Raw genomic sequence first — 17,926 nt, forward strand, 5'->3', positions numbered from 1 at the left:
TCACCTTTGCCCTGGTGGCATAAAACCAACAGAGGACACCAGCTTAAGGGACATTAGCTCAAGACAGATGACTGGGCCTAAGTCACTGTGCCGTCACTTACATGTGCATTTGCAGCACATAAAGTAACAAAGCGAACTGTAACAACAGCAAGCCCCATTTCAGACTGCCCTTGACAAGGCAGTAAACACTAGCAACAACTAGCAACAGTAACAGCTCCGGACCCCTGAGCCTTGTTTCTTTAGAAACTGTGTGACTGGATGAACAGTGCAGACGCAGTGTTTCTGCAGCCCATGAAACGCTCCGTGAAATCGCTCGCTGAACTAGCCACTTTGGGAGTCTCCCATGGAACGCTATTTTTACTTACAAGAATGACTGGCAGAGTCTTCTGAGTCAGGGGCATTTACTGGGCAGTTTATGGAAAATAAACAAAAAGAGTGGGACACAGGGCGAAGCACAGATGGTATTTGTTGGCAGTGATTGAACTGGGGCTTTCACATGAATATTAATAGTTTTGAAAACTTGGATTGAGCTCAACAGCTCCACCGGCCCTATTTTATTTTATTTTATTTTATTTTATTTTATTTTATTTTATTTTATTTTTGTTGTTTGAGGCAGGGCTCCTCTGTGTAGCCCTGGCTGTCCTGGAACTCACTTTGTATACCAGGCTGGCCTAGAACTCACAGAGATCCACCAGCCTCTAACTCCTGAGAGCTGGGATTAAAGGCATGCGCCACCACTGCCCAGGGACAGCGCCCACTTCCTGAAGGCTTCTATGATGGGAAACTGACTGGTGGTCATGCCAGTGACACGAAGTTTTATCTGCTGGACATCAGAACGCATCACGACCTGGAAGACCTGCATAAGTCAGTGAGCTGATCTAAGTGACCAGTGTGTTATGGTGTAGATCCCGGCTGGGAGACAGTACTACCCAAAGTCAGCAGACCAGTGCAATTTTGGGTTACAGAACAGGCAAGTTCACAGATATGGATGCAGATTTCATATGGCAGCTACCCCTTCAGAAGGTCCCACTGTCTGTGGTGTGTGATCAATGATGAAAATCCACCAGTATTGGAATGGACTCTTAAAATGATCCTTTCTGTTCCAACCATGTCTACATTAAACTGGCCTTTCTCCTTCAACTTCACCTGAACACCTATCACAACACAGGGGATCCAGAACAGAAACCAGGGTTGTCACAAAGTTGGACATTAAAGATTTGCACAAACTAGACAGCATCGCCCTTCCCACGCCAGTGGCTGGTTTGTGTCAACAACACACTTCTTATATAAATATGTGGTGGGTATGGAATTATTTTTAGACAGAATAAGGAGTAGTTATTTCAAAATGGTCCGTGTTAGCTTCTACGTGTCGAGTATCGCAGTGTACCTGACAGGCACTTGTTCTTGGAGTGCTGAAAAGGCCAAAAAGGTCCCAAGCTGGGGACCCATGGCACCCTGTCGCCAGGTCTACTGGCTCACACTTTCCTGAACACACATTTCCCTGCCCCCCCCCCACCATTTGGTCCCAGAGATGGTTCAGCACCAGAATTGAGTTCCTTGGAGTGCCCTAGAAGCCGTGCTCGGCTGGGAGAGACCATCTCTTCCACAGAAAATGACGAGAGGTCCTCTAAAGGCACGGAGCCCCAATTATTTCTGTTATTCAGTCTCCGAGTCCTGTCCCTTAGAGAAAAGCGTTCATGAGCTGTCTTCACGGCACTTCTGCATTCTGACATGTCACCTGGCACCCATCTGGCCAGGAAGGAGCACATTCCACGGCCATGTTTTTGCTGTTCCTCTGCCTGGACAGAGTTCACCACACGACATTGCATTTGCTCACCCAGACTTTCGAGGGCTCAGCCTCAGCCTTTACGCATCCTGACAGGGTCTTTTAGTGACTGTCAGACCTCCTTTCCTTCCCTGGGGCTGCCAGTACCCGTGACAACCTGTCTGAGCATCCGGGAATGCCAGAAGTGACAGTCCCACCTAAGATCTGTTTGCATTCGAAGAGGCTGGCATGCTCACAGCCCACCTAGGAGACACTGGCCTGGGAAGCCATAGATTCCCCAAAAGGAATCTGGGTCACGTCACATTCTGTCAATTATGTCTGAGGAAGCAAGCCCAGATGGCCCCAGCAGAAGGAGTGGACCTGGGGTCTGGGATAAAGTTCTGACACACAAGTGTGACAGTGTGGTGTGAGTAGTAGTGTGACTCTCGTTGCCTGGACACCGTCACCTTCTGTCAGTCCCTTCACCTGGCTCTTCCCGTTCGCATTTCAGGGTCTCCACTGGCGTAGCTACTTCTGCTTGTCCCACTCCATCTGCCCTGCGAGGGACCTGCTCCTGCGTGGCACTTTTGATCACAGCGTCATGTCCCAGAGAAGCTTTCTCTGAGTGGCACAACTAGGTAAACCTCCCCTTCACGGCCCCCTGCTCGCTTCACCTTTATTTCATCGAGTCCTGTGAGCTGCAGAGATGACAGACCAAATGTCTTCCTTCCCCCAGAGAGACCACCGGCCTCACGAATGTCGGGCCCACCTGTTTCTCTAGGTGTCATCTCTCCATGCTGGCAACGAGCCTGATGTATGAGGCACCTCATCCCCATGGGATGACGGTACAAGAGAGGGCGGTGTGAGAGAGCACGGGCAGGCAGTGAGAGCCTGTGATGTTCTGCACCAGGTGGCCAGCGCCTATGTCTGACTGAGAGCTAGGCCTATCTACCACGGAACCAGACAGGGTGCCGCTTCCAGTACTGCGAGCTCTCCAAAGAGAGAACGAGCCACCTGTTTCATGTAACTTGGAACTTCTGGTCCAGGAACAAGATCTGTGAGGAATCTGAGCTGGGAAGAAGTTCTAGAACGGGTGTGACTCAGCGCCAACACATCACCTGCTTGACGGAATTGCTCAAAGGAGGGATAGGATCACATTGTACGTGGGCCCTCCAGTGTACAACAAGAGGCTCTCATAATACCTTGTGCTATCACTTGGGTTAGACAGAGGCTTCATGGGGTCTAGAAAGGCAGGGTACAGCATAGGGGTTTTTGGAGGGTGCAAGAAATACGGCAGCCCATTTGCACTCTGGAGTATCTTTAGAGAGCGGAAGGTCAGGCATGCCTCTTACCAGGAAGAGATGGTTCAGGGTTGGCCTCCCTCTTCTACTTCAACCCCATCCCCCAACACCACTCAAAGCTCCCAACCACCCAGAAAAGCTCTGCTGGGATCCAGCGAAGCCAGGCATGTCCCCACACCCTCAGTTGAGATGTTGGGGTACAGTGGGAAGGGTGAGGCCTCAGGGGCTGGGGGTGGTACCTACAGTTCAGTCACGTCCTTCGGCATGCCTTTGGGGAGGGCACGGAGCCCCCTGTTGCTGCATCGCACCACAGTCTCCACACAGGTACACTGTTCGGGGCAGCGCGGGCTCAGTTGGCAGCTGCTCTCCTCGTTGCCTGCGGAGAACCCACACGGCGTGAGCCTGGTAGAAGATGAGCCCCGCCAGGAGAACAACTGGGCAAAGCTGGCTGACAGGGCCAGACTGTTCACAGCAAGGGCCAGCTCTGCCTAGCCCCAGCAGTGAGCCTGAGCCAGAATGAAAGGTAGCTACTGGTTTCTTCCACTGTCAGAGGGGAAGGACGTGTGCCTGGGAGCATGGGGAGGGACACTACCATTTACTACACTCTGTGGGAAATGAAGACCCGTCAAGCTGTTAACCCAGACCCATGGCCAGATAAGAAAGGGGCTCCTGTCTGTCACATGAGGAATAAGCCATGGCATCAAAAGAAGCAGCCAGGCAGAGGCAGAGCCCGGTCATTCTCCTCTCTGCCCACCACTATATTGTAGACCCCATAGGGTGGGAAGCTTGTCACCAGCCTCGTTATAATACACCTCAATTAATTTTGGAACAAAACCTTCTGTTCTAAGGCAAAGAAAAAATCCTAAAGTAAAGAATTGTACTGACTTGAATTCATGTAGTCAAATATGCCGTCTGGGGTCCTGAGACCCAAAGTCTGAGATTTGTGGGTTCATATCTCATAGTCAAATGGCAGGAATTTTCATGTACCATTGGTACATATTCTGACTTTTATCATAACATAGACAGGAAGAGCTCCCTGCCCAGTTGTGTACCCATGTACAGTATAGAGGGGTATACCATCTAAGGGGCACCAAGCCCATCGTGGGCACTGCAGGGAACATGGCTGGTACAAAGGCATTCCTACAGAGGACAGTGTCTGGGGTCTCAGTAGCCTGCCTTGCCTTCCTGATTCACGCCCTCTCACCTTCGCAGGTGAAGTCCTGGATGGCCACGTCTTGGATGGGAATCTCCTTGAGGAAAAAGGGCTTCTGGCATCTGGGGTTCCCACTAACGATGCGGCGTTTCCTCAGCCACCGGCCGAGCCAGGCCAGGTGGCAGTTGCAGTTGAAAGGGTTGGACAGAAGATTTCTGAGGGAGAGATAGCCCGAGTGGTTACTGTCCATCCGGACCCTAGTGGAAAGCCTAGGGTCCCCTCCTGTAGCCCAGGATAGCTTTCCCTGGCCAGTGATGAGGCCTTGACATCCCTTCTTGGAGGATGCAGAATTTTTCTCTAAACATGGGGATGTCTGTTGGTGCCCTCGCCATAGCCCATGCTAATGGCTGTGTTGTTACCTCCAGCATTGACCCCCTCTGTCCATCAAGCCCCACTTGGGCAAAGCTGGCAAGGTCTGTGGGACAATTTCCTCTACTTGAGGACAGTGTCCATGCCCTCCGTCCCCCAGGAAATGCCTGCAGTTTGTGGAGCTGGGCTGTCAGTGTCCCTGACCTGGAGCTGCTGAGACTATTCCTTTTGCTGACCTGTGCCCCTTACTTTCTTCCGGTGGCATCCATACCAAGGTTATTTCTGTGACTGTCAGCAGCTGCCCACTGACTGAGTTCTGCGAGGCTGGCTTCTCTGCTGGCCTCTCCATAGCCAGAAGCCAGCTTGTGTACCACAGGCGATTTATTACTGTCTATGCAGCGACATGATAGACTGATGGGGGAGGGGACGAGGGTGGTAGCAGTTGTCACTCCGAGTGCTTGTTTCAGGCCTGGGACCATGCTAAATAACTTACCCCTCTGTCATGACACTGAGGCAGAGGGTGGACAGGGGAGGGACAGGCCACGTGACCGAAGGAGGGAGAGGTGAGAGGATGAAAGGGGGGTTCCTAGGCTGTGGAATCCAGGAGTTGCCATCGCAGAGTCCTCAGACAGGGTGTGAAGTATGAGGTCAGGGGGGCTTGGCAGCAGGGCAGAGGGACTCACTAACTGGGAGATACTGGACGGCTGGCCCCAAGCCGCCCTGCAACTTTACTTCTGTTTCAGGTGGGAAGGTGACAAGGGGTGCAAGAGCAGCTGGGGCTGTGACTTCATTTTGTCATTTCTGAGTGAAGGAGATGGGACAGGTAACTGCTCGCTAAGGACAGGGGAGGTACAGGCAACATCGTCCGCAACTGTAAAGCGAACACCCTTTGAGAACTGTCTGTCCTGAGACCTGGCCGTGCAGATCACGCTGTCAGCAGGACCAGTCCTCGCAGCAACCACAGGAGGTGAGCTGTGCTGGGAGAGATCGGATGCACTGAGATAAAGAAGCAGTCCCAAGATGCCACAGCCGAGGAGAAGAAGCTAGGATTCGAACCTGGGAAACATGGCCTTACAGTCAACAACCACTGTCCTATGCTGCCCCCGTCCTTGGAAGGACTCCTGCAGAGTGCTCCTTACAGGGGACTTCTTTGGCAGAGTGCTCACTGACAGGCCCAGAAAGCTGGGCTCCAACTCTGGCTTTGATAAACACCAGCGTAGACAGCATCCCCTTTTAAATGCCACTGTTGATCACACCATAGCAAAGCTTCCATGGCAAAGCTTCCATGTTTGTGGTGTGCTCTGAAAACTAAAGCATCCCTGCGGCCATGCAGTTTGACCCTGGTCTCCTCTCTGGTCCCATCTTACACAGCATATTCAGCTCAATGGCCTTGTTGGGCTTCACCTATTTACTCTGCTCCAACCAGCCACAGGGCCTTTGCATGACTGTTCCTGCTAAAGAAAATGCATTCCCCCTTTTCTTCAACAAACTAATCCTCCCTACTGTGTCTCCACAAAGCTCGTGTTGGACGTTCTCATCATGGGGACTATGCACTGTGCTACGAGCCCCAGGGAGGAGGAGCCGGGTCTATAATCCTTAGTACTTAGATGGTATCCGGCACATAGGGGGGAGCCTGACAGATGTCTATTAAATAGATGGGCAGGTGACCTTGGCCCCAGTCTGGGGAGCTGAGATAGCAGGAAATTCTGCAGGGAGGGGCCCAGAGGACATGGGCCGCACGCCTGGGGGCACTCACATGGTGGACAGGGAGACGAGTGTGGTGAAGGCTCCAGGGGTGATGGTGGTGATCCGATTGTCATAGAGCGACAGAAGTCTCACCGAGCTGAGGCCGGCGAAGGTGTCATTGCTCACACAGCTGATCAGGTTGCTCCTGAGCATCCTAGAAGAGGGTGGGAGAGGGTCATGGGTAGTGTTCTCACCTCTCAAAAGGTAAACAGCCAGTCACTGTTCAGGCTTGGCTGATGATGTGCAGGGGCCTGGACCCTCACTGACCAACACCAATGTATATGAATGTGTATTTCACACCTTGTGTGGCGGTTTGAGTGAGAATGGTCCATATAAGGCTCCTATGTTTGAATGCTTGGTTCCCAGTTGGTGGAACTGTTTGGGAGGGATCAGGAGGGTGAGCATTTTGGAGGTGTGTCACTGGGGGTGGGCTTTGAGGTTTCCGAAGCCCATGTCATTCCAGTTGGCTCCGTTGTTCTGCCTCACCCTTGTGGATCAGATGTAAGCTCTCAGCTACTGCTCCAGCTCCATGCCTCTTTACCTGCCACCACACTCCCAGCCACGATGGCCATGGGACTCACCCTCTGAAACTCTGAGCCAGTCCCAATGAAATGTTTTCTTTTAGAAGTTGCCTTGGTCATGGTGTCTCTTCACAGTCATAGTAACTGAGACGCATCGTCAACACAAACCAAGGCTATCCACATGCACCTGTACAGATGGTATGGCTGTCAGTGTGTATGCATGTGTACTTCCAGGAGGAAGAGGAGCCACAGATGAGGTCAGTGTATGAATATGTGCTTGAACGTGGATGCTTGCTTGCAGATGTATTTGGGATATATCACGTGTTTCTGTGTTGATGAGTAATGGGCGCATGAGTGCCTGTGTGCATCCCTCACTATGTTTCTGGCAGGAATATGCACATAAGGGGGCTCTGAGTGGGATGTGCTCAGGTGTATGGGCATGCTGGTGGGATCAGCATGTCAGTTTCCTTGCATTAAAAGTGGGAAAGTCTGATGCTGTAGAGAGGAAGGGACCCACAAGGCCAGGATGGCGCCTGACTTGGCTCCATGTCCACAGCCTTCACAGTCCAGCCCTCACTCCCCTAACTTCTGCCTCCCTGCTCTGGACCTGAGCCCAGGTCTGGGTACTTACAGTGTCTTGAGGCCACTGAGGCCCCGGAACATGCGTCCATGCATGGTCTCCAGCTGGTTCCCCGTCAGCATCAGCTCCTGCACGCCTGCTGCTCCATCGAAGGCACCCTCTCGCACCTCCTTGATCCTGTTGTTGCTCAGGTTTCTAGAAGGAAGGGGTAGAAGCAGGAGAATGAGGTAGGTGGCGGTTTCTCAGCCTCCAGTTCCCTGACGCTGGGTCCTCAGCATCTGTGCTCTGGGACAGGGAGGCACTCCTCGTAACGGGTGGAGTAACACACACAGTCCAAGGGTTAAGGGGTTTCCAGTGTAATCACTTATTGGATGCTCTGGGAGATTCACTATTATTTCTTCTCTTCAATCAGGGCTCTCACTGAGCAGTGGTCCTCGAAGGAGGGATGGAGAAAAACAGAAAGCAGCTCCCCAGTGGGGGTGAACTCATTTGAGGGGCTTGTAGGTCTCTCAGCAGAAGCCCCTCACAAGTGGATACTTCTACTTTGGAGAGGCCAACCATCGTAACCTCATCAGACTCTCAAACAACACCCAATATGACTGTCTGATTTTATGGCTAAGGAGACTGGGTTCCAGGATAATTGCATAACATTCCCAGATTCACACAGCTGAAAGAGCTGGATTATGAATCTAGACTTTCTGGGACACGAGGAAACAACCCATCCCTTTCCTATGTGATTATTTCTCTGGAGGTGTGAGGACTCATTGCCTTGTATAACTGAGTTGCAGGATTCAAGTTGGGAGGTTTGGGTTGTGTGTGTGTGTGTGTGTGTGTGTACATGCACACTCACGTGCATATGTATACACGTGTATGTGCTAAGGCCAAAGGTCAACATCAGGCATCTTTCTCAGTTGTTCTTTGCTTTATTTTCTGATGCATGGTTTCTCGCTGAATCTGGAGCTTGCCTGATTCAGGTAGAATGACTGGCTAGTGAGCCCCGGAGATCCTCCTGTCTCTTCCTCCCCAGTTCTAGGATTAGAGGCACATGCTGCTGCCCTTGGATATACATGGATGCTGAGGATCCAACAGGTCTTCATGAGTGAGCCGTAAGCACTCTACCAACTGACTCATCTCCCCAGTCCTGGGATCTTGGTTTTCTCACAGCACCCTTATTCCTTCCCAGCCCTAGTGCTGCCATTCCCGAGTACACCGTGATCTGAGAGCAGACCCTGTTCTCTGAAATCTGGTGTCCACAGCATGGGAGACCATACTAGGACTGTGACAGCAGGCAGATTCCACACAGCCATGGAAAATTCTAGTTCCCAGGGTTCTTTCAGGAGTCAGAAGCAGGGATTCTCTGGACCATTCTGTGGTCCAGGCTGAAGGCACACATGGTTTTCTGGATGGAACTAAGCCTGGTGATATTCCTACTGTGGACAGGAAGCTCTGAGGATGTTGCTGACTCACTGAGCATGTGAGTTTGGCTGAACTGCTGGGCTTGCAGACACTGGCCATATGCCCAGACCTCTTGGTAAGGGTGGAAACTGCTTCATGCCAGAGCCTTGAATGGATATGAGGCCATACAAACCCTTTCACAGAGCACAGGGATGAAGCCTGCCAGATGGACAGGGGACCAATTTGAAGCACATGGTAAAATAATGATACCCAAGGGTCCAATGTTAGACACTTGCCTTTCCCATGGGTGGCCCGGGCACTCTGGGAACAGCAGTGCCAACCCCAGTAGACAGCTGTAGAGGCAACAAACTCCAGCTGATCCATCTTTTAAATCATCTTCTCTTTGTTCTTTCTCTGCTCCCCAACCCCTTTCTCTCCTGCTTAAACCCCTGAAGTCCCTCCCCTAAGGCCTGTTAGCTGGAGCACTCCTGAACCGGAATCCATTTCTGTGATAAACTAGTACTCAGCCTGTCTCCTTACCAGTTCCGATAGTCCTGGTCAGGGACAAGCCAGTAATGGAGGGAGTGAATGGGGGACACAGCATAGGACCCCCAAGCTAGATGTAGGAACTGAGGTCAAGGCTTTCCTAACAGGGTGAGGTTCCGGGGTGGGAGGCTCCTTGGGGATGAGCAAGCAGGAGGACTGGACGATGAAGATAGAGTAGTGGGGGTGGGAGGGCCATTCCCTGACATCTGTTTCTTCAGCAGAGCAAAATTAGCATCCCATTGCTGTGAGGTTTGTGAAGTGCATGTCCTTGGTTGGGGAGAATGAGAAACAGAAGTGGGGTGGGGGTGTGGACATAGGGCTTTCCATAAGTACTGCTGTTACCTTTCTATCCATCGAAGCTGGGCTTACCCCTGAAGTCTGGAGTGGAGGGTGGGGAACAGAGTGTAGCTTGGAGCAAATATTCTGGAAAATGTGTGTGTCTGGATTTTCTAAGAGCTCGGATGTGGTCCCAGTGCAGAGTCTCCCTGTGATGCGTCTGCTTCCAGGAAGACTCAGAACACAGATGCAGTCAGTTAGTGGGTTCTCTCCCTTCGTCTCCACAGACCTATCTAGAGAAAGGTGCTTTGAGGGCTGAAGAGATGGCCCAGAGGGTAGGAGCACTGGGTCTTCTTCCAGAGGTCCTGAGTTCAATTCCCTGCAACCACACGGTGGCTCATGTCCATGACGAGGAGATCTGGTGCTGTCTTCTGGCTTGCAGGCCAGAAGACAACATGCAGACAGAACAACATAATAAATAAATAAGACAAAGGTGTTTTTTTTTTTTGTTTTTTTTTTTTTTGTGGCTCTGACTTCAGAGGCCTCATACACAGGCTGCTGTGTGACCCGGACTCCATACTCCCCGAAGAACACAGAGGCACACAAAAGGATTGATAACAACGCCAGGCTCTCCTAGGCCACTCACTATTCCCTGGAGTTACAGGGTCAGCCAGCTACTCCTGCAGTGGGGATGGAGCTACAGTCCTGTTTAAGCTCTGTCCCAGGAGGAATGCATCAGAGAGCCAAGGGTCGTTTCTGGAGGCTTAGGACAATGGGCCATGCCTGAGCATATGTTCGGGCACACTGCTAGGATGAGGCAGTTCTGTCCATGGACCAAGAGCCTGTCCCTCCCTGAAGGACTACTACAGGCTTAGGTATTCACGGGTTCCAGGCAGGTGATTTAATGGTGATGAGAAGCAGGTCCCTTGAAACAAAGGTGACCAGGACCTCATGTCCATCTAAGGGAGTGGTTGCTGTTCTGCTTGACTCTACTGGGCCAACCTCAGATTATGGGGCCAGTTCTGCCAGGACATCTGATAGCCCAGAGGTACCAAAAAGCGAAATCTTATGGTTTCTGTGAAAGCTCCTTGGTTTTAAAAGTGGGAAACTAATTCTTATTAAAAAACATAGCAAGTAGCAACACATCCAGCCATGTGCCCATGGCTTGCTAGAGGCTGGCTGGTTTTCAGACTATGTATGGGTGTGTCTCCTCAGCATCATAACTGGGCTGAAGTTCACAGCAAGGAGATCCACAGCTCTGAACATGGAGCCCCTTTTTCTCTTCTCCTTCCCCCTTCCCTCCCTCCTGTCTTTCTACTCCCCTTCCCAAATCTCGCTGAACTAGGGGCGGTTCCTCAGGGCTGCAGGAATGCTAGACAAGCGGCTGCAGCCGGGGGCCTGGGGCTGGATTCATCCTGTGGGGTCTTAGTCAAGTGATTGGTACTGATTAGTGCGTGGCTACACATGCCCATATGCACACATGCATACATGCCACACATGGGGACACACATACAGAGACACGTACACACACAGATGGATACACACACACATGGACACATCATTTGGACACACACAGGGACATACAGACACAAACACATACACGGATGGACACACACAAACATACAGTACACAGATGCACACGTGGACACATACACGAACACATAGATGCACACACACACATACACACACACGTGTGCAAGGACATACACAACGATTGTCTTTCATGGAGTGACCTTCCCCCAACCCACCTGCAAGGCTGCCGCTGGCTCCTGGCTCTGCTCCCTGCTTAAATTTTAAACTCGAACAAGTCACTGAACATTATGTCTCCGTTCCCTCAGGTGTGGAACGAAGTAATCCCAAAGCCTCTGGTTTTGCTTCGTGAGGGTAACATTCAGCAAACACTAGAACTTTCTGGTACAGTTAAGTGTTGACTGCTGGCTAATGTTGGTTCTATCATGATCACCAGAGCCTTCGCAGCCTTGTCTCACCTTTGCCCTACTCCTCAGGCTCCCCAAACTTTCTGTGCAGAACTGTCTACATATGGAACTGGATACTTTAGGTTACTCGGCCCACTGGCACTGGATTCTGGCATCGTCTCAGGCCGACACCTTCCATCCTTATTTCTTCCTCTTTGTCTGCTTTGGTTTGTGCACTACTGGGAGTTGAACCGGGGTCTTGTGCGTACGAGGCAGGCACTAGTTTTCTGAGCAGCACCTTGTCACTCATCATCGCTCACAGGAAGAATAAATTTATTCTCATTACGCAAATGATGAAACTAAGGCCCCGCCCCCAGAGGGTCTCCTAGGACCACATAGTGGACAAGGACAAAGCTGAGCTTGGGTCAATGCAGGCCAGCCTGCAGGTTCTTCCCTACACCTGAATGTTGAGCTGGCCAGGAGCAGCAGGGGATATCTGGCAGCCCCAACTTCCACTCCTGTATAGCAAAGAAAGGGACTAGCTGAGTGGCATCTGTTCCTTTGGTTGAGATCTGGGCTTGCGTTTGGCCACGCTCAGGTTGCATGTGGCTGAGGGTGGGGACCAGCTGCCTCCTGTAACACATTCATATTCTTGTTTCCCTCAGCCTGCAGCGCTATTTCTCTGCGCTCACATCCCCATCGCAAGTGGGAACACAATTTGTGTGACTTTCACCGAAAAGGCGTGTATGGGGGACTGTCTTCTTTGCAGAAGTGAAGACTCCTGGGAATCTGTTTGCGAGGCAAATCGGTACTGGTGCAGCCTGATTCACTTCAATACCTTCCTCTCGCCTATATTAACCTCCACATCTGGTTAGAGATGGGAAGGACACATCCAAGTGGTTGCTAATTGTGCTGGGTGCCAGAAGCTCATGGGTGCTGGGCCACAGTGACAGCCTTACCAACCTGACATGTGCCCTGGTCTCTGCCATCCCCTCAGAGAGCTAGCTCATCTCCTGTTTACAGGGGCCTGTGGCTCAAGGCAGTGGCTGGAGTCAGCAGGGACACTCGTGCGGTGCCACTGAGAGAGCAGCTGCATGGGGCCTAGAAGGCGTCTGTTCCCTTGGCTGCAGGGAACCAATGGGGAGAAATATGATGAACAGGAAATGAGGAGTTAGAGATAATCCTCATGATTCATGATTGTTAAATTCTCTATCACCAGGAACGCTGAACGAGCACACACTGAATCGCTGCTCCCGGGAACACTAGACGAGGCTCCTGTGAGCCCCTGGCCATGGTATTTCCATCAACCGATCAATAATAAGCTTGTTCTGTGAATGCTTTCTGCTCAGACACTGTATTTACTGTACTATTGATCCATCAACATGGTACACATGGCCGGTAGTGCCTGGCTCACGCCTGAACAAATGCACAAAGCTTCTCCACAGCACATGTGCCCTCAGTGAGGCACAGGGGAACCCTCTCAGGCTTTGGTTATCTAGACAGTGTGCCAACACTGTGCTTGGGCCAAAGCTGGCACTAAAAAAAGCACAAAACTGTGAAGCCCATGCCACTGGGTAAACTGTAAAGTGGATGCTCGCTTACAGCTTGAAGCTGAACCCGGAAAGCAGAGCATCACCGTGTTCAGCCCCAGCTGGGAATGCGTGTCCCAGTTAAGGGATGCATGTTGGGGTGAGTAGGGCTTTCACTACCATATGTGTGGAAATGACACAAACAGCTTGAAAAGTTGTAATTTTAAAGTTCTGTGACTTTTGGTACAGAGATGAGTTAGTAAACATGGAATTGGTAAGTAGTGATGGACTGCCTTTAACTTGTTGAAGAAACAGACACCGCCTCTGTGAGGCTGGGAGAGATGGGATATGGGGTGGGGTAGGAAGAATGGTTAAAGACAAGTATGCCCTGGGAGTCAGATGGTGAAAAGCCCGCCCTGTCCATTCTGGCACTGCTGCGGAGACACTAGAAGGGGTGAGGCGGGGAGCGAGCCTGACCACACGGGTAGGACTGAGGTGGGCCCATTCTGAGAGCCAGTTTTGACATGTAGTCAGTATGTGGCCTTAGGGAGGCCACTGAACTTCTCTGAGCTATGGTTCCCTCACCTGCCCAGCACAGAACATGAAGCCAGCACAAGATGGGTGAAGGAAGACTGAAGAAATGGGTACCTGTGAGGCAGGCATGCAGTCCTGGCTAAGGACAAGGGCTATCACAGGGGACAGCATCCTTCTTGCTGTCTTTATGACACGGCCCTGGCTCCTAGGGAGGGAGACAGAGGGCCGGGACAACAAGGAGCCATGCACTGCAGAAGCCAGTAACAGCATACAGGCCCTTTGCCTAAGCCCAATCTCTACATGGACCAGGGGACTCTGTGACCAAACTTATTGAGAACAGCTGGAGATTCCCTCCTGATGTGCCCGTTCCATACACACCTCACCCAAATTCCAAGTATCACAGGGTCCCAGATACCCCTATTCCATTGCTGTTCCAGATCCAAGTACCCCCTCAACCTTCTAAAGTCGGCGCTGAATGTGGACTGGAGGCTGCGACAAGTAGAGGGGGCAAAGGAAAGGAGGCAAGGAGGTGTGGAGCATATGATGACAACCTGATGAGAGTCAAGCCTATGTCTTTCTGCGCTGTGTCCCTGGTTTCCAGGGCAGGACACAGCAGGGGACAGCAGGAGGTGCAGGGGCAGGAGTGAAGGGCGAGGGCCCAGGAAGCTGAAGTGGCTTCCGCACCCCATCTTGACTTACATTTTTCGCAGGTTAGGCAACTTCTTGAAGATCCCAGTGGCCTCCAGGACGGAGATGTCGTTGTCATTCAGTCGCCTACGTGGGAAGCCAGAAGAAGCAGGGCTCAGCCTTCTCTGCTCGTCTGCCACTCTTCCTCACACGGCTTTGGCTGAGCTCTGCCTCAACTGCATATTCAGTAAAGCTCAACAGAATCATGAAAAAAACGCCAGTATGAGGTGAGGGGCTCGGCAGGGAGAGTTCGATGGGAAAGGGCAGGAACACTCTAAATCTAAACCTTCCCATGCCTCCTTCATGGGATTGTGGCTTCTTACACACTTCACATAGACACACATTGTATTTTAAACACAGTCAAATACCAAGTTTCTGGTTCCATTTTATGGGGGTACCAACGGTAACCTGAACCCCCAGGGAAGTTCCTCAGGATCTCCTGAGCCCAAGCATATCTCTTCCTGATGACTTTTATGGTCCGAGGGGGCCCAGGGTCCCTGCACCCAGCACCTCTGTGCTCAGAGCCTCCTGTGCCCTCCAGTGACAAGAACAGTCACAGAAAGCACCCAGAACCACAAGTCTGCCACTGCGTATGCAGGGCTCACGCTGTGCCAAGAGTCAAGAGAAATAGTATTAGGCTTGTGTCCCCCTTCTAGACCTTCTGAAGTGTAGAGGGAGACATTATCCCCCCTGCTTCTCCCCACCTCCCATCACAGCTGGGAACCTGGATTTCAGATCTGAGAGGCATCTTGGCCAGTCTCAGGGAGGCTGGAAGGAAGAGAAGAGGTAAATGTCAGGTCTGGTTAGCCTCACAGGCCATCCTTCAGCCTCTATCACGCTTCAAGTTTTACCTTGTCCCTCTTTAGACCTTGGGAGATGGTTTGGAGGTTCTATCAGGAAGGTCATCCTCTGTAGCCAAGTGTGACACTTCTGGGGGTACACATAGGGAGTAGTGAAGGAGGGTGGGGACACCCACCTAGCTGGCCAGATGGGCAGAATATACCCTGATGATCACTGGGATGATGGATGTTGTAGCCAGATTGCCCAGTTTTGGATAAACCAATGCACCTTTCTAGCCTGGTTATTAGGTGGTTTAGATACATTTAATCATCTTAGTTTGTATTTTTGCCTAGTCACAATTTTTATTTAATATCTAGTTTTCTGGCAATACTGTTAAGTATCTAAGGGCCAGCAGGTGCCATTTGCTTTGTTCACTGTAGGAATGCAAGCCTAGAGCAGAACCTGGTTTACAATGAGCCTTCAGAACCAACAAATGGTCTTTACTTGCAAGCAGCCTGCCCATGTATGCCTGGGTGTCTTTCTCAGCCAAGCATACAAAGAACCCCATTCGGGTTAACTCAAAGTGGCTTAGTTATGGGTAAAGAGATGTAGGCAGGGGAACAGTGGGGTGGGACTTACAGGTCAGTGGTATACTCGGGGAGGTGGCTTGGGATGCGGGCCAGCTTCTGGTTGGAGCAGTCCACAATGGTGCCCTCGCAGCGGCACTTCTCAGGGCACACGAGGTCCATGAAACACTCACTGCTGAATCTGTTGCGATAATCCTCAGAGCCTATGTGGGGCCAAAGAGGGGGTTGTCATCATCATTTGGGTTTCCTGGCACAGGGTCTAAAGTTGTCGGGACTGGAGGTGGGGAGTGAGGTGGCTGGGTGAGTTGGGAGGTAGAGGTGTGTGTGCGTGTGTGTGTGTGTGTGCACGCTTACGTGCATATGGGAACGCAGGTTTGGGAGAAACTGCTTATAAGGTGCAGAATCAAATACCGGACAGTAATGACGACCATTTGGCCACTCTCCACACCCCACATCTACATGTTTCCCACACAATCTTTTGTCATTCATCACTTTCTGTCGTTCAAGAAGCCAGGCTTCAGATCCGTGGGCTCTCTTATGCGTTTATGGGTCATGAACCTTTTGAGAAGTTGATTAACGTTACATATGCTCTGTTCGGAGAAATATCACAAGACACCTACACAGAATCCAACCTACAGTTGTAGGAGATTCTTGGTTCCATGACGCTTGCCATCTACAGACTGGAGACTTTTGTGGGGGGGCCACTGGTGGGTAGAACTAAGGTACGAGAAGGGGTCACATACTTCGAGGTCTTCCTGGTCTTTCAAAGGAGGCCAGTTTCTCATTTGGTGCTAAATGACCACCAGCATCCTACCTGACTCTGACTTCAATGAGGGTGGAGCACTAGGGCACCCGGAGCCCACAGTGCGGATGCTTTGGGAATCCGGCTTACAAATCTGCCTGAGATTTGTTTTTTTGTCTTAGGAGAAGCCAGATATTAAAAACACACTGGCAATGAATCCAGTTCTTAAACACAGCGAAAACAAAATGGAGCCAGGGTCAGACCTGACTTCCGCATAGAGGAAGTTCTCTTTAATGCCAGTAAAAGGCCAGTTCCCACGAGCGAGAAGCTGGAGCTAAGATTTATTCTTTTCAAGATTTCATTTCTTCCAAGGTCATTTGGTGATGGCAACAGACCTGACAGACTGACGTCTCTGAGACATGCCCTTGGGGCCAGCCAGCCAGACCTCTGTGAGCACATGAATTATGCTAGTGGCAATGGGGAAGGGCACGCGGCTCTCCTGACGTGAGCGTGTTGTGCGGGGGTTATCACACTCTCACACCCACATTTCATCAGCGCATTGCCAGGTATACAGTGTGAGCTCGCTTCACGTTTCTCAAGGCACAAGTGGAATGCCGCCAGCACCTGAGGATCCCGTGCTTATTTCCGAAGTGTTTCAGCAAGGGAACACTGCGTGTTTGGCGAATGGCTTGAAGTGTTTTCACGGCGCCACGGAGTACGCGCAGTCCCTATGTTGTAGGGTGCATTTGGTCAGGCTTGGCAACTTCCTAGCTCCTATTTCCCAGGGGGTTGGGTGGAGATGGGAGTTATACCAGAGGCAGAGTCTCCAGGAAAAGGCAAGCACAGTATGCACACGTGTGATTCTACTCCTGTGCTTCCTAGATCATGACAGAACACCTGGTAGAGGCCAGAGAAACTTCACTGGAGCTGAAGGGAGCAGCTGACAGCTAATCGCACTTGAACCAGCGGCCGGCTGCTTTTCTCCAAACTTCAAATGGGTGGTTCCTCTTAACCCCTGAGGTTAGAACGTCACATTGTAGATGAGGACCCTAAGGTCTATGGGGCTCTTAGTGCATGGCGAATGGACTAGATAGAGCTAGCTTCCAGAGACCGGCGTGACTAATACTCAAGCTAGGTAGACTAGTGTGCTTGGTGATCAAACCTTTATCCCCCACATCTCTGGCAACAGACACCAAGCCCGATGTGGTGGAGGCAGACAGAATGGGTTTCTGCTCCAGGGAGCTGGGACGATGAGGCAAGCAAATGCCCGCCTCCCTTGCTCTCATACTCTCTGCTCTCATTTATCTTCCTGTGGTCACTGCTGATTGGGAACAAAACTGGTGGGCCTCGCATTCTCAAAAGACACTATCTAGCTGAAACCTGGAGTCAGAAGTCTGGATGTATCCTTTCCGTTCCTCTCTACTCCCTTCCCACCCACTTCCTTCACCCCTAAACTTGCATAAACAGAACCTATGCATATGTTTCACAATTTTACAGCA

The 17,926-nt window shown here is 51.3% G+C and overlaps 1 protein-coding gene across 1 annotated transcript in view; it reads right to left on the minus strand.

Annotated features, from left to right (window-relative positions):
• The window catches only part of Slit3 (slit guidance ligand 3), a 589,355-nt gene that overhangs the window by 71,351 nt on the left and 500,078 nt on the right, over positions 1–17,926 (minus strand). Inside the window, exons 15-20 of the mRNA XM_041676107.1 lie at positions 15,738–15,888; positions 14,331–14,405; positions 7,487–7,630; positions 6,345–6,488; positions 4,271–4,434; positions 3,310–3,442 (exon numbers count right to left, since the gene is read on the minus strand). Coding sequence (XP_041532041.1) covers positions 3,310–3,442; positions 4,271–4,434; positions 6,345–6,488; positions 7,487–7,630; positions 14,331–14,405; positions 15,738–15,888 — 811 coding nt within the window. The remainder of the gene's footprint in view (positions 1–3,309; positions 3,443–4,270; positions 4,435–6,344; positions 6,489–7,486; positions 7,631–14,330; positions 14,406–15,737; positions 15,889–17,926) is intronic.

Source organism: Microtus oregoni, unplaced genomic scaffold (assembly GCF_018167655.1).
Source record: "Microtus oregoni isolate MIOR12 unplaced genomic scaffold, Mior012 000027F_ref0000203, whole genome shotgun sequence".
In the NCBI taxonomy this organism is placed as follows: domain Eukaryota; kingdom Metazoa; phylum Chordata; class Mammalia; order Rodentia; family Cricetidae; genus Microtus; species Microtus oregoni.